Raw genomic sequence first — 15362 nt, forward strand, 5'->3', positions numbered from 1 at the left:
CTTTGCCCGACCCAGAAATCGAACCCCCTGCTCGGCAGTCGCACTCACAACCACTTTACCAACGATATACTTAAAACTATTTGATAAAATTTTGAAATAAAACTGTAACCTCATTTCGTAAACTGGCAAAAAGCAAGATAATAAAAATAAAAAAAATGACTGGAGACCAAACGTCAAAATGAAGGCATAGATTACGTCTATACGAAAATCGATAAAATAAAAAGTGAATTATTGATAAACTTGTACATGAAAGTGTATTATTTACATCGGGACGTGATTGTGACTATTAAAAATGTATTTAAAGGCGAAATACAAGTGGTCTGTCTGTTGCATACTTTGAATCTATGCGTTGACATTTACTTGTTTCGAGAGAAAAGTGTAAATTTTTTTGTACGACTTTTTTGGTAAGACTCTTTTCTTTATTTATGTGGAGAATTATTTTCATAGTTTATGTTATTTCATCTTAGTTTAATGTTGACAATTGAGGCTGATAGGTTAGGAGTTTAGATCGGACCAATGTGGCTGAAAAACAGCCTTTTTGTAGGTCTATATTTAAAGATACATGGTCTCCCGTAAACTACGATGAGTCCTTTGCCGTATAGATTACAAAAATAGTGTAATTCGGTGACATTTGAACACAAAAATGCGATAGGTTAGAAACATAATGACATGTGTATCTTCAAGCCAATTAAACATAAATAGGATGACTAGAAATGGTAGAATTTGAAATTGCATATCCTTTTTCTTACTAATATTATTTGTAAATGTGAAAGTTCGTAGTGAAATGTATGGATCTGTGTTTGTTATTCATTTACGCAAAAACTACTGAATAGATTTGAATGAAATTTGAACAGTGATAGATTATAGTCTGGAATAATGTGTATGCTACTTTTTATCCTGAAAACGTGACTGAAACCAGTAACAATAATACCTAATTCGTTTGTCTGTTTTGCTGTTAGTTGATTTATTGATATATCTCTGAAGTTACTAATCGTATTTTAATGTAATTTTAGCGCTCAGATAGCTCATGATTAGGATAAAAGTACTTATAGGCTATTGTGTCGTGAAAATTTAATAACATTTTTAAAGTTGTAGCCTTGTTGAAAACCACGCCTACACGGACTCAGTGTAGGGCGCACTCCAGCTAAGTGGAGTGATGATATCCGCTGTGTGACAGTGGTTGGATGCGAAGAGCTGAAGATTGAGCTCAGTGACCTGCCATTGGAAAGGCCTATGTCCTGTAGTGGATGGAAACGAGCTGATTATGATACTGATGATGATTCTTACTCTTTTAGTCAAAACTCTCCATTATTTTTCAGCTAGCTTTGTTGTGGACCAAAGGATATGTTTTATTGGTTCACAAAAGTTCCTTGTTTTGGTCTGATTGAAATGTAATCCTTAATATAAATTGACAGAATTAACAGCTTAATTGGCTATCTAGTTAGTTAAAAATAATTTATGGATTCAAATCAGCCGATCATTAATAAAATTCATAATAAATATTCTATGATGTCGGAAGAGATTCTAGGTATTATAAAAATTATGTAATTGCATATTTGGCAGTCGTTAGATGAATATTGATGTGACCTAGTGTAATACTGTGTTTTACCTTAAACTTGTATATACCTTGACATTTTGCTATGACAAACAGATTGATAAGAAGTTTGTTAGCCTATTTATATTTATGTATCACTACTTATGTACTTAAGAGAGGTCGCACGAGTGACTAGCAAGTGGTTCGATTCCTAAGTCGGTCAAAGTATTACGTTAATAAACGTTGATTATTCGGTTATTAAAAATGCGGTGTTTGTAACAGTGAATCTTTCGAGGATTAAAAAAAGTTATGTTATGATAAATTATGTAATTATATTTTGACTAAAACTAGTCGGCCTCTAGGCAACAAGGATATTTTATTTATAAACGTGTCGAGTTTATGATCGTTGATTGCTGCAATTTAACATTAAGAGGTCAAGATTGAAACTTAGGTTTCCTAGATTAGTATTTTATGAAGATTAGGTTTTACCTAAGACCTTTCTCGTATCAGTATTCAAGTAAAGATCATCATCATCATTATCAACAGCCTAACAGCCCGCTGCTAAACTATGAGCCTCCTCTACATAAGAGGGTTTAACATAATCGACCTGCTTCGTAGACGCATTGGGATTAAAAGGTTCACGATTATCAGAGAGCGCTGCTGCCTGGTCTCTGTCTAATGTGTAGTTCCTTAGTCGCGGGAAGAGTGACGGTGGTCACAAATTTATTTTATTTTCTGCCATTGGCAAATGTTCTATGTTCTGTCCTTTTAAGGATAATATAACTGGTAGAAAAATGCACTTTATGTTTAGGGTAGTAGAGACCATAATGTAGTATCTATTTTCTAAATAGAAAAACGCAATAATCTCTCGTTTAACCTCATAAAGAGTCAAATAAGTATAGGTATATTAATAAAAAATGTTAATTACAAACTGCTAACGACATTGTACCTACATAGTTAATTAATTAGCGAAACACATGCTTGTGGTTAGCTTATGAATACCATAAATATTATGTCACACACACGCACATTTGCAATCTTAGGATTGCTGCTTACGCTAACATTAATTTTGATAGTATTTTACATACATTAACTCAACACCTTTGTCCCATGGTAGGCTGAAACTAAGCAATGCTACTTACTTACTACAATCCTGACATACTTCTTGAACCTTTTCACATGTTTGGACTTGTTCAATGGAATTGTAAACTTGATTGAAAAAGAGTAACCTATGGAGTTTCTTGCTCGTTCTTCTCCATAGGAATCTATATTTTGGAACGAGCAAATAGACCAACTGACCTACAAACATACTAGTATCGGACCTTATTGGTCTTATTGAAATAACTGATTTAAATGTGTATTAAGTATGTTAGGTTAAGAAAATAAGACAAATTTATACTAACCTATTTTTCTTTTTTTTTCAGGTTTAAACAAACAACCATGTTGATACAAGTAACGACCTGTTGATAAACACCGGATAACAACTTGGCGACCAGTGAAAACCTGTACATAATTGGGGGGAGGCTAGACAAGTTTTGATGTATTTAGCAAGTATTAGAGCGTGTGAATTGTGAAAGGAAAGTTTACAAATATGGCGTCCTGTTTGTCTGGTGGGCATTATGTGCCCGGGAGCAAGGAGTATGTGCCCGTCGCGGAGTTTTATGCAGACAAGTCAGTTTTTGTGACCGGCGGCACCGGGTTTATGGGGAAGGTAAGAAATTTATACATTTATTTAAAACTTTAGTTAAGTATTTTACTATAATATTATTATGTGGTATATGCCTCTGTTATTGAATTGAATCGAGGTCCATAATGCAATGTAAACAAACATAATATGCAATGTAACACCCACTTTTGACCAGTTATACCTATTAAGAGCCCCGTGTGAAAAAGGGTGATCGAGGATGCCTTAAAATTACTCAAGAAAAACTGAGAATCCGGTAAAAACCTGAAAATGTCCTCGAAAATGCTTTGCCCAGCCGGGGAATCTCTAATAAGCATGCCCGGTACTTCTTATTTGATAGTCGTACTTGTGCCCACTCAACCAACAATGCAGTCTTAAATCGTATTTTTTTCCCGGAGCTGGGGATTACTCAGCTGGTTACCGAGGCTCTGGCACAAAAAGCAGGAGTAGGAACAGTGTGGTTTTTAGTCAGTAAGAGACAGACAGACAGACACTCCCTCTCACCTCGCCCAAAGCGACTACCAAGTCATTGGATGATTTTCCCCCCTCCTAAAAAAAACTTTTATTTTTATTTTATCCTGTTTACATTAATTAGGTTAAATATTAATCAAAATACTGCTTATCCATGTTTCCTGAATCTGTCTAGATTATAATGGCCTTGTACTTGTGATAATATCAATTTTAATCGTTAAAAACTGGCAAAGACTAAATACTGTCGTTAATATATCGTTTCTGATAACAACTTGTAATCAGTGGTGATGTAATTTATTACATAATTAGCATTTTTATTTAGCCGGGGATTTTTTTATATTTAAAAACAGCTTAGTTGAGTCCTTTTCCACCAGTGCTAAGCTATGTGTACCAATGAATATGATTGGTGGAAGTCAAACGAATCCACGGCAACTTAGATTATTAGTTGTATAATAATATGATATACACATGTACATGACAGTTGTATAGAGTTTCTGTTAAAAATCGATCTTAATCCATATATTTTGCATTGCCGATTAGCCATTAAGGTAAGCGTCCATAGGCCCGCATCGTACGCATCGCACGCAACGGATTTTAGACTCATACAACTGCGTCCACTGATCCGCATCTGTACGGACCGCATTGTCGGCAATGCCTACATGCGATGCGTACTGATGACGTCATACGGAGTGCGTGCGATGCGTTTAATGCGTACGATGCGGGTCTGTGGAATTACCTTTAATCGGCAACAAGGCAGTCAAAAATTAATTGTTGTTCCAAGTCTGGGTGTTTGTTTATGTGAAATTATTGTTTATCAACGCAAATCTACGTCAAGCGAAAACATCTTAGGTTGGGTCAATGTTTAATAAGAAAATAAAGTTTTGTTATGTTAAATCTATTGTTTTCTTGCTTCACAGGTATTGGTCGAAAAACTGTTAAGAAGTTGTCCAAAAATTAAGAAGATCTACCTTCTGATGCGGCCGAAACGAGGCCAGGACGTCGCGTCACGTCTCACCGAACTAACACAGTCACCGGTCAGTATCAGTAGTTCGTAAGCATCATCATCATCATCACATCAACAGCCTATAAGCACCTCCTCCAGAGCAATGACCTCTTCTCATACGGAGAAGGGTTGAGCATTAATCGTCACGCTTGCTCAATGCGGATTGGCATCATCATCATTTATCATATTCATTTTGCGTTGTATTTCGCCGTGAGAGTGAGGTTACTAGAGAAACAATTTCCAACCCCTACCCATTCCATAAATTCTTAACGCCCAAAAAGCCGGCAACACACTTTGTAACGCCTCTGGTGTTTCGCGTGTCCATGGTTGGCGGCGATTGCTTATGCTCCGTAAGCTCGTTTACCGGCTTATAACCATAAAAGAATATCAGCTACAAGAAGTCCACTACCGAGCATAGGACTCTCCTCCCCTAATGACTTTCAGAACCTCTGGAACCTACCTGTATTTGTGAATAAAGGTACGCGTCCACAGGCCCGCAACGTACGCATCGCACGCTCCGCACGCAACGGATTTAGTTTGTCTTGTATAGAAACTCATACAACTGCGTCCACTGATCCGCATCGTGCGGACCGCATCATCGGTAATCCTACATGCGATGCGTACTGATGACGTCATTCGGAATGCAAACGATGCGTGCGATGCGTTGTATGCGGGCCTGTGGACACTTCCTTTTAAGGAAAATCCACTTTACCTACATAAATATAGGTAATTAATTTGTATGTCATTAAACAAATTACTAATTAGCACAGGTTACGAGTAAATACAACTAGCACTTTGAAACTTATACCATGACGGACACATTAATTGATAGACATATTTACTTATACGTATTTTATTTATTTAATGTATTTACTCACTAGCTTACTGCTCGTGGAAACGGGCTTCCGTTTAGTCCACTTTCAGACCCTCGGCCCCCATAATTTAAGTTTCCACTCGACCCCTAACTAGGGTGCCATCTCGTCCCCCAAGGTCCGAGTGTGGATTTTTATTTTTAAGGAAATTTTAGTTTCATCTCGGCCCCCCAAGTACAGTTGCTATAAAAATGATTATCCGTCTACCCTCTAGTTCCATACTATTTATTAATAAAATATTATTTTATTAAAAATACATGCACAAGTTCATAAATAAGACTTACCAAGTACGAGTGATTGATTAGAAACTTGGTATAATAAATTTAGGGTGACTGGTATTTTATTTTAGTGGGCGACATTGAAACACGTAAACTTTTTTTTCTCTCTCTCTCTCAAGCTTGTTATTAATAAAAATACACCCCTAGTGACTTGAAAACTTTTGTAGTCGACTGTACCAAATTTTTTTTATCTAAGTAGGGGACGAGAGTGGACACGGTTTCTATGTCTGTTCTATGAAAATCCACTTTCGGCCCCCGGGGGCCGAGAGTGGACTATGTTTAGGGTCCGAGTTGACACCAATGAGCAAATCTTTTTTTAGGGGCCGAGGGTCCGAAACTGGACTAAACGGTGGCTTCATCCCGTTTTGTAAGAAAATAAAAAATACTTATCTGCCATTTTAGAATAATCTATAAGACGGACATTCAAATAAAAATTTGCCATCTATCCTATTTATCAAATCTGTTCAGTAGTTTCGAAGTATATTCAATGCAAAACAAACTTTCCTCTTTCATAATATTACACACACGATTGCATCATACTGCAGGCTCGATACTTGGAACAGGTAGAAAGTGCTAATGGATTTTTCTAATTAATATTGCCATTAGTAAGCTTGGATTCTGAAAATTACCGAACAGGTGTATCGAAATTTAATGAGTAGTCCCTTAGGTGTCTCTTAGTTGTGGTTGTGACAAATACATTATACTGCGTTGTCACTCCGTCGTCGGTGACGCAGTTATAGATCCTCTAGTGTTGCGGGTGTCCATTGGTCGCGATGGTAAGCAATCGCCGCTGCCCACGGACATTTGTAATACCAGAAGCGTTACAACTGCGTTGACGGCCTTTCTGGAGTTTAATGGTTTTTGGGGAATCGGGGATTGGGAAGTAAGGTAATTGGGCCTCTGGTAACCTCATTCACACAACGCAAGCGTTGTTTCGCGTCGGTTTTCTGTGAGGCTGTGGTATCACTCCGGTCGAGCCAGCCCATTCGTGCCGAAGCATGGTTCTCCCACACTTCTATCTTCTTATGTGTGTGTATTGTCAACAGTTGTTCGAGACCCTACGGAGAGAGCGGCCCCAAGAGTTGAACAAGATAGTCCCGATAGTCGGCGATATCACCGAGCCGGAATTAGGCATCAGCGCTGCAGATCAGACCATGCTTTGTCAGAAGGTAAGACCACAATTTGAGAATTTAATTATTTAGATTTAGGAAATTTTAGTATATCAACCAACTTCAAAAAAAGATGGAAGATTTTTTAAACGTAGTTTGTTAAATATTATTAAAATCTACAAACATAATTATAACTGCTCTAGTGTTGCAGGTGTCAAGTTATCTGTCTGACAATCCGATTAGTCGGATGACTCCTACGCAAAACTCACGGGTTCGATTCCCACACGGGTGTGGATTCTATTTGTAGAGGCACCCACGACCTGTGTCCAATTAAGTCTTAATGAGACAATACGCAGTTGAAAATGAACTATTATGCACTTCATATGCGCTTAGAACTCCTTTAAACAATAATAAGAGTAATGGTAGTATCATAAGAATTTTAATGACAAAATGGGGGGAAGAATGATTCCCTCCCGTTTTGGGTGATGATGACTTCTTCCGCCTTGGATGAGGCGAGATGGAGTGTCAAACTCTTATTGACTAAAAATCACCCCGTTCCCACTCCTGCTTTTCGAGCCTGAGCCCCGGTAACCCACTAGGTAGTCCGCAGCTCTGGATAGGTATCAGCCCTACTGGGCCCTATTTGTGTTGGTCTGAGGCTCTGCCCAGTTACCCGCTAGGCAGTCCGCAGCTAGGGTCAAACAAACCCGATTTTACGGTACCTAATAGTTTCCATGTTTCCTTCACCAGGTATCAGTGGTGTTCCACTCGGCTGCGACTGTGAAGTTCGACGAGAAACTCAAACTGTCTGTCACCATCAACATGTTGGGCACGCAACAGCTGGTCCAGCTCTGTCATCGCATGCTTAACCTTGAGGTGAGTGGCTTATTTTCTGATGGGTTTAATACCCATCAAGCAAGATCTCTTAATGACCGACTTTAAATGAAGCAATAACCTATATGTAGGCCTATGCTCTGCCATTGCAGAGCAAAGGCGGGGAAATATGAGGATAGGTGAGGATAGATTGCTACAGATAGAAATCTAGTCTATCTGTAGACTCGATTGCTAGAGATGTACGAGATGTAGTATGAACACATTTTTAACCGACTTCAAAAATGAAGAACCGATTTGCTGGACCGATTTGGCAAATTTTGGCTTTGAATTGTTTGTGGAAGTTCAGGGATGGTTTAAAAAATGAGAAAATATGTTTATGGCGGTACGAAGTTTGCCGGGCCAGCAAGTCTTACTTACTTACCAACATATCATCACGCCTGTCTCCCATTGGATAGACAATAGAATGCCAAATGCCATGTTTCTGGCATACCTTTTTCGCTGCATCTATATTCTTCAATCTCTACATGCGTGCTCGTCAATTGAGGCCGCTTTTAATAAACATTTTGTCCTATTTTCCAGGCCCTAGTCCACGTATCGACAGCATACTGCAACTGTGAACGCGAGCGAGTGGAGGAGACGGTGTACGCGCCGCCCGCGCACCCCGAGCACGTGGTCACGCTCGTGCAGACCCTGCCTGACGACCTCGTCGATAGAATCACACCGGATTTAGTCGGTGAGTTTTTGAGAATAGATGATGATGGGGTTTGAAAAATGAAAATCTATTTAATCACGTATTTTTTATGTGTCTTATAGATAATTATACTTAGATAAAACGAATCAAACTTTAGGAGTAGGAGTAAATACGTAATTTCTGCGTATAAAACGTACCTAGAAGTGACGTCACGCGATATTTTAAATTGATACATCTTTAAAAGTATTTTTTTCCGTAAGAAAAAATTGCGTGTCTAACGTTTCAAAACGATTACAATAAAAAATAGTCATTAACATTATAGTGCTTAGTACTTGGAGAATTACGTACTACTAGTAGACACACAATGATTAAGAAAAACTAAGGGACTACACAAATGTGTAGTTCCTTAGTTCATTTTTACGACCGACACCCGCGGGAAGAGTTGAGATGGTGATAAATGTATTCGACTTCCTCGTCATCATTCTCCGTACTCTTAAGGTGTAAGCAGAATATTATTTTAATCCATGTTCCTTTAATTCCAGGTGACCGGCCTAACACATACACATTTACAAAGGCTTTAGCAGAGGACATGCTTATAAAGGAAAGTGGGAACCTGCCAGTATCCATCGTACGACCTTCTATCGGTGAGACCATCATACATCTGTAATAGACCAGCTCATGTAGTGTAGATGTCCAGTCAACAAGGATGTAGCGAGGTTGACTGTCCAGGCGACACACGTACTTAGGTATCGTCATGAGCTAATGTTCACATGTAAACAGCAGCTCATGTAGAGTAGATGTCCAGTCAACAAGGATGTAGCGAGATTGACTGTCCAGGCGACACACGTACTTAGGTATCGTCATGAGCTAATGTTCACATGTAAACAGCAGCTCATGTAGTGTAGATGTCCAGTCAACAAGGATGTAGCGAGGTTGAATGTCTAGACGACACACGTACTTAGGTATCGTCATGAGCTAATGTTCACATGTAAACAGCAGCTCATGTAGAGTAGATGTCCAGTCAACAAGGATGTAGCGAGGTTGACTGTCCAGGCGACACACGTACTTACTTAGTCACGCATTAACTTTTACATGGTAACAATATTTTTCAATAATAATGTTACGAATTGTAATTTACACAGTATAGGTAATAGGTAATACTTTTCCTATTAGGTACTGACGTCAAAAGTACATGATGATAAAATTGGTACTTCCTCAGTAGAGTTGGGTTGCTATATGTAACTTGAATGTGTTGGCTCTGCCGGGGATGGACTTTAAAGTATCGGCGAAGCAATTATTTAAAATTGAAACTGTGCATGATAATTTTCTTTTCTTTACAAATTAGGTCGTATAAAAGTTTGACGTGAATCGATAAACTCGTGTGATACGGTAATCTTTTTATGTATTCGAATCACGCTGTTTTTCAGGTTTAAATTTATCACAAAATTAATTAGTTGTCGAGTAATCGATTATTATGTTTTGTTTTACGTCACAATAGGCATAGGTATAACAAATAAGTTGTTTAAGTGGTTAGGTATTGTAATTTTTGGACTTTGATCTTTGGTCTTTTGGAAAACATGTATGGATGCCACGACACGGGAGAATATCCGACTAATGAATAATTGTGTGTGGGCCACGTTTATGTAGTGTATCTAACTAAGGTATGCCATTTTAGCATCTATAATATATGCGGGTTTGTGGACGTCGAGCAATGGTAACCATTAGACCACCACAGATGGGGTCCAGTAGGGCTGATGTCTGATCCGAAGCTGCGGACTACCTAGCGGGTTTACTGGGGCTCCGGCTCGAAAAGCAGGAGTAGGAACGGGGTGATTTTATGTCAGTAAGAGTCCGACACTCCCTGTCGCTTCGCCTAAGGCGGGAAAAATGATTGGATGGTCCCCCCCCCCCATTAAAAAAGCGTCTATAATACAGCACGTGATTTTTTACTCACGTGTGATAAAAAAACCCATTGTAATGTAATCTACAGACGAGTTGCGTATTTGTTATCAACCGGTAATGATCATAAATAAAATTAATATATTGCACAGTTGGCTTAGTGGCTGGGCAACCGGATGTTGTGGGACGTGTCGTGGGTTTAAATCCCTTACGGAACAATTATTTGTGGGATCTACAAATTAATGTTTTGGGTCTGGTTATACCTAATGTCCACGTAAATTTTATTGAGATTTTTTCCTGTGTTACCTTTAAAAGTAACTACTTTTGTCACACCTAAAGAAAACAGATTTAGGAATGCGTAACCTAAGCATACATGTTTTTATCGCGTACTTAAAAACTAAATTAAAAAAGTATGTTAAGAATATTATCAGGCTGCAAATGTTGATACGATCTGCTTATCTATGATGGATCGAACAGGCGCGAGTGTAAACATTTTCGCGAATTAGGTTAAGTCGGTTATGTAATTATGTACCTACCTACCTATCCGGATTTATAAGCAGGTTGTTGCAATTTCATTAGCGAAATCTAGATTTGGGCCAATGAATTCAATATCACACAATTTCCTACTTTTTAGGGTTTTGAAACCGTAGGGTAAAAACATGACCATGCTACGACACAAGTCTGCTCTATCCGTTCGTCTCTCTGTCCATTTTTCACCAGGCTGTTACCTCATTGGTCGATTCGACTGCCTCGTTGGTCGAGTGGTCGCAAGTGTGACTGCCGGACAAAGGGTCTCGGTTTCGATTCTCGGGTCGGGCAAAGTATTATTGGACTTTTTGTCGGCTTTTCGAAAATATCTTAGTAGTAGCGCGGAGTCTGGAATTGAGCCCAGTATATGGCAATAAGTTCTCACCCTATTACATGGGACTATAGCGCAAATGATGATAAGTGGGTGTACCTACAATACCTACATTCTACAGCGGCATTACGTGCTGTAATGTGCACCTCTGCCTACCCCTTCGGGGATAAAAGGCGTGACGTTGACGTTGCTGTACCTCATAAATCGTGAGGCAGGAGACATTTTTATAGATGATGTATTTCTCTTGCTACTAAAACAACATAACATATTAGAAACTTTGAAAATATTAAATAGTAAGCCGTTAGGTACTTAAGTAAATTCTAGTCACTATCGTTTTTGGAAATACAAACATTGATTATTTAACCAAATTTTCTGTTTGCAGTGCTCTCATCTCTCCGAGAGCCGGTAAAAGGTTGGGTTGACAATTGGAACGGTCCCAACGGTATCATAGCGGCTGTGGGCAAGGGGATATTCCGTACGATGCTCGGGACAGGCACGAAGGTCGCGGACCTGGTGCCTGTCGACACCGTCATCAACCTAATGATTGTTTGCGCGTGGAGGACGCATTTGAGACGGTAAGTTGTTGTTGATCATAGTTCGCTATAGTTTTTGAACTCCCTAGATCAGTGGTTTCCAACCGAAGAAGATAAAAGCGGTCGGCGAAATGCGTCCGCGGTGCAAACGGTGCAAGTGTGGGAGAGCCATGCTAAGTGTGGGAGAGCCATGCTTCGGCACGAATGGGCCGGCTCGACCGGAGTAATACCACGGCCTCACAGAACACCGACGTGAAACAACGCTTGCGTTGTGTTTCGTTGTGTGAGTGAGGTTACCGGAGGCCCAATTTCCCCCTTCCCAATCTTCCCCATCCCCATTCCCGAACAACAACCCTTAAATTCCTAACTCCCAAAAAGCCGGTAACGCACTTGTAAAGCCTCTGGTGTTTCAAGTGTCCATGGGCGGCGGCGATTGCTTACCATCAGGTAATACGTCTGCTCGATTACCGGCATGTCACATAAAAAAAAACGTGGTTCTTGGCTGAGAAAAGGTTGGAACCCCTGCCCTAGATGGTGTTAATGTAGATTTTTGTAATTTTCGTCCAATTATTGTTGATGTCAAAAAATCATGTAAATCCCTAGAATTCATTATAGACAAAGATTTTTGTGTTGTGACACATCGTTATAGACGATCGACGAGCAAATCAACGGATGACGTCATAAATCCTACATCGCAACATATGAAGTTTACATGCGAATAAACACGGATAGAAAATCCCAACGAACAACAGTTGGGCAGAAAGCCCGCCAGGCATGATCACCTCGCCTGGTCTGAGGATCCTCCTTTTCTTATTAAACTTTACTCTCTGTTCCTAAAAGTGTAAATGTCATGTGTCAATTTTAATAAGATAATGAAAATTGTGATGTTTTAATGTTTGTTTAAATATTTGCAGAGGTGAGGGAGTAGTGGTGTACAACTGTTGCACCGGCCAGCAAAACCCCATCACGTGGCAGCGCTTCGTCAAAACCAGCTTCAAATACATGCGGAAACATCCGTTTAGTGAGTTGTATATACGTTTTATAGTATGCTAGATCATAGATGTATGAATGTAAGAAGAGATCTTTACTTAGCCATTAAAGTCGTGTCATGGTAGCAAGGAGGTTTAAGACCCCGCTTCTTATCAGGAGGGTTCGAAATCCACTAACGGCAAGTACCAATTGGGTAGTTTCCTAGGTCAAAAATAAATTATTTTGATATATCAATATAATAAAATATCCCAAAATAATCGTATTTTCATTCATTCATTTGACGATATACTTATTTATTTAATTTTTCTTGCTATTTTTTGCGTAATAAGTATGCTATTTGACGCAAAAAAATTATGACGTCATAATTTGCAATGTCATACAAAATTCATAGAAAAGTAACGTTTTTGACATTTCGATAAAAGTATTGAATTTGACTAGTAGGATAATACCCTATTGTGACGGTTTCCGAGTTATATGTACTTTCTAAGATTATTTAGACACCACTGACAAACGGTGAAGTAATACTCAAACCTTATACGTGTGAGACGAGACCTTTGGTTAGCAGTGGCCACGTATAGGCCGTCATCTAGCTAATGATGATGATGAATTTGATGAAAGGTATAGAAATGTGAAAGGATTGTGAGAACATGTTACTCACGAGTGTGCCGTACATTATGGCAGCCACACACGATACAGTATAATTGCGCAAGCTTGGACTTGTACAAATTCACGTATTTCGGAGCCGACCACACACGGCTCAAGCATGCTTGTACAAATATCATTTCACTGATATTCGTACAAGCGTGCTCCATTTAAAACAATATCATTATTCTTGAAAGTGAGCTACCTGGTTGCGTTGTTTTGTGCTATGGATGATGCAGTAGCATTGGTTGGCTTTATTTTAGCTACGAAAAAACTGAAAACTCATAAGAGAGATCGAAAAGTATACCTAGACTAAAGACTGGTTAATAAAAAGAAAAGGTTTTAATTTTCGGTATTGTTCAATTAATTTATTATAAGCAGCATTTTTTTGTCCTTGTGATGGTAGTCTTTACTTTTTATTTGCCAAAGGCATGGCTCATTTCTGTAAATATTTATAAATTCTTCCATAATACCACGAACTCCATGTCGCTCAGAAGTCTTGTTCATTTTGGCGTCAAAACGACGTGCGTGCGTACGGTGGCTAGAACAGACTGAAACTTGCGCGTACACACGTTCATGTAAACATGCACAAACGCAAATTTGCACAAGTTGGGAATTGAAATTTTGAACTTTTTAAAGAACTTGTGCAAGTGAATAACTTGCACAATTATCTTCCAACACACTTCCATCGTGTGTGGCTGCCATTATGCTTAGGTGCGAATGGGTCAGCTTGACCGGAGTGATACCACCTCAACGGAAATCGCCATCAAACAATGCTTGCGTTGTTACCGTTGTAGCAGTGTTAGTGTGACTACCTGGGTGCTTTTCAAAAATCATTTTGAAATTTTAACTTTTATCCTTTTTTAAAGAAAAAGACTTTAGTTTACGCTTACAATGACTGTTGATGAGAAAAAGACTGATGACTGTTGATAAAGCGTAAGATTCGTAGCAATTGGCGTTCCTTTGTCTCTGCCTACCCATAGAAGACAGGCGTGTGGTTATGTATGTATGTTTACGCGTACGATAATATGCATAGTATACTTAATTGTAGATATCTAACAATGACAATGAATTTCCAGATGAGGTGCTATGGTACCCCGGAGGTGACATCACCAGTAACAGGCTGAAGCACGGCACGTTGTCGCTGCTGCAGCATCGCGCGCCCGCCGCCATCATGGACCTCGTCTCCACAGCCACCGGCAAGAAACCTATGTAAGTAGTTTTTTTTTTTTAAACGTTGCCCCACATTAGGATTTTCTCCTGTGTCGTGGGTGCGTTTACAAACATACAAGTTCACATGCACATGACACCCAGACCCGAAACAACAATTTTGTGGATCACACAAAGAGTTGCTCCGTGCGGGAATCGAACCCGCTACCCGTTGCGCGGCAGCCAGTTGCCCAGCCACCGCACCAACCGTGCAGTCTTGCCTTTTACGAAGTAGTCAGAGTGGCGGGGAGCCAGTGGATGCAGGTGGCGGCTTGTCGTTCTACGTGGAGGACCAAGGGGGAGGCCTTTGTTCAGCAGTGGACGTCTCTCGGCTGATGATGATGATGATGAGTAGCAGAAGCTTTGATTTTTTTGTGTAATTTCGACTTCAGCTAATTAGAGCTTAGTTTCATCGACGCTGGTCGACGATCACAAGACACCGAGATTTTTAAGTCATCTTTTTTTACGAAATCCTAAGATGACACAAAGGAGATTATACATATATGTAATTGGGTACTATCCTCGGTCAAAAATAAATTATTACAACTTTTCAATACGAAGGGTCCACTGCAATAATGATGAATGTCCATTGTCCTTTGTTTTAAGATAACTGGGTTTTAAATTTATAATCGGTGTAAAAAAACTCGGACCTAAAGGTAATGAAATGTTGTTTATTAAAACTCTTACTGACTAAAAACCACCCCGTTCCTTCGACGTTGTCCGCGACTGGACATTTATCATTATTGTCGTGAAC

At 39.4% G+C, this 15362-nt stretch overlaps 2 protein-coding genes across 4 annotated transcripts in view; both read left to right on the forward strand.

Annotated features, from left to right (window-relative positions):
• The window catches only part of LOC118280349 (uncharacterized), a 180825-nt gene that overhangs the window by 103993 nt on the left and 61470 nt on the right, over nucleotides 1–15362 (forward strand). The gene's annotated exons all lie outside the window — the stretch shown is intronic.
• LOC118280222 (putative fatty acyl-CoA reductase CG5065) overlaps nucleotides 1–15362 on the forward strand; it is a 65686-nt gene that overhangs the window by 42171 nt on the left and 8153 nt on the right. For both annotated transcript variants that reach the window (XM_050702056.1, XM_050702055.1), the window contains exons 2-10: nucleotides 2959–3245; nucleotides 4607–4723; nucleotides 6889–7011; nucleotides 7702–7827; nucleotides 8365–8518; nucleotides 9019–9120; nucleotides 11617–11809; nucleotides 12682–12788; nucleotides 14479–14611. In XM_050702056.1, the coding sequence (XP_050558013.1) occupies nucleotides 3126–3245; nucleotides 4607–4723; nucleotides 6889–7011; nucleotides 7702–7827; nucleotides 8365–8518; nucleotides 9019–9120; nucleotides 11617–11809; nucleotides 12682–12788; nucleotides 14479–14611 (1175 nt within the window). In that variant the 5' untranslated portion in view covers nucleotides 2959–3125. The remainder of the gene's footprint in view (nucleotides 1–2958; nucleotides 3246–4606; nucleotides 4724–6888; nucleotides 7012–7701; nucleotides 7828–8364; nucleotides 8519–9018; nucleotides 9121–11616; nucleotides 11810–12681; nucleotides 12789–14478; nucleotides 14612–15362) is intronic.

The sequence above is a fragment of the Spodoptera frugiperda genome, chromosome 21, assembly GCF_023101765.2.
Source record: "Spodoptera frugiperda isolate SF20-4 chromosome 21, AGI-APGP_CSIRO_Sfru_2.0, whole genome shotgun sequence".
Taxonomy (NCBI): Eukaryota; Metazoa; Arthropoda; class Insecta; order Lepidoptera; family Noctuidae; genus Spodoptera; species Spodoptera frugiperda.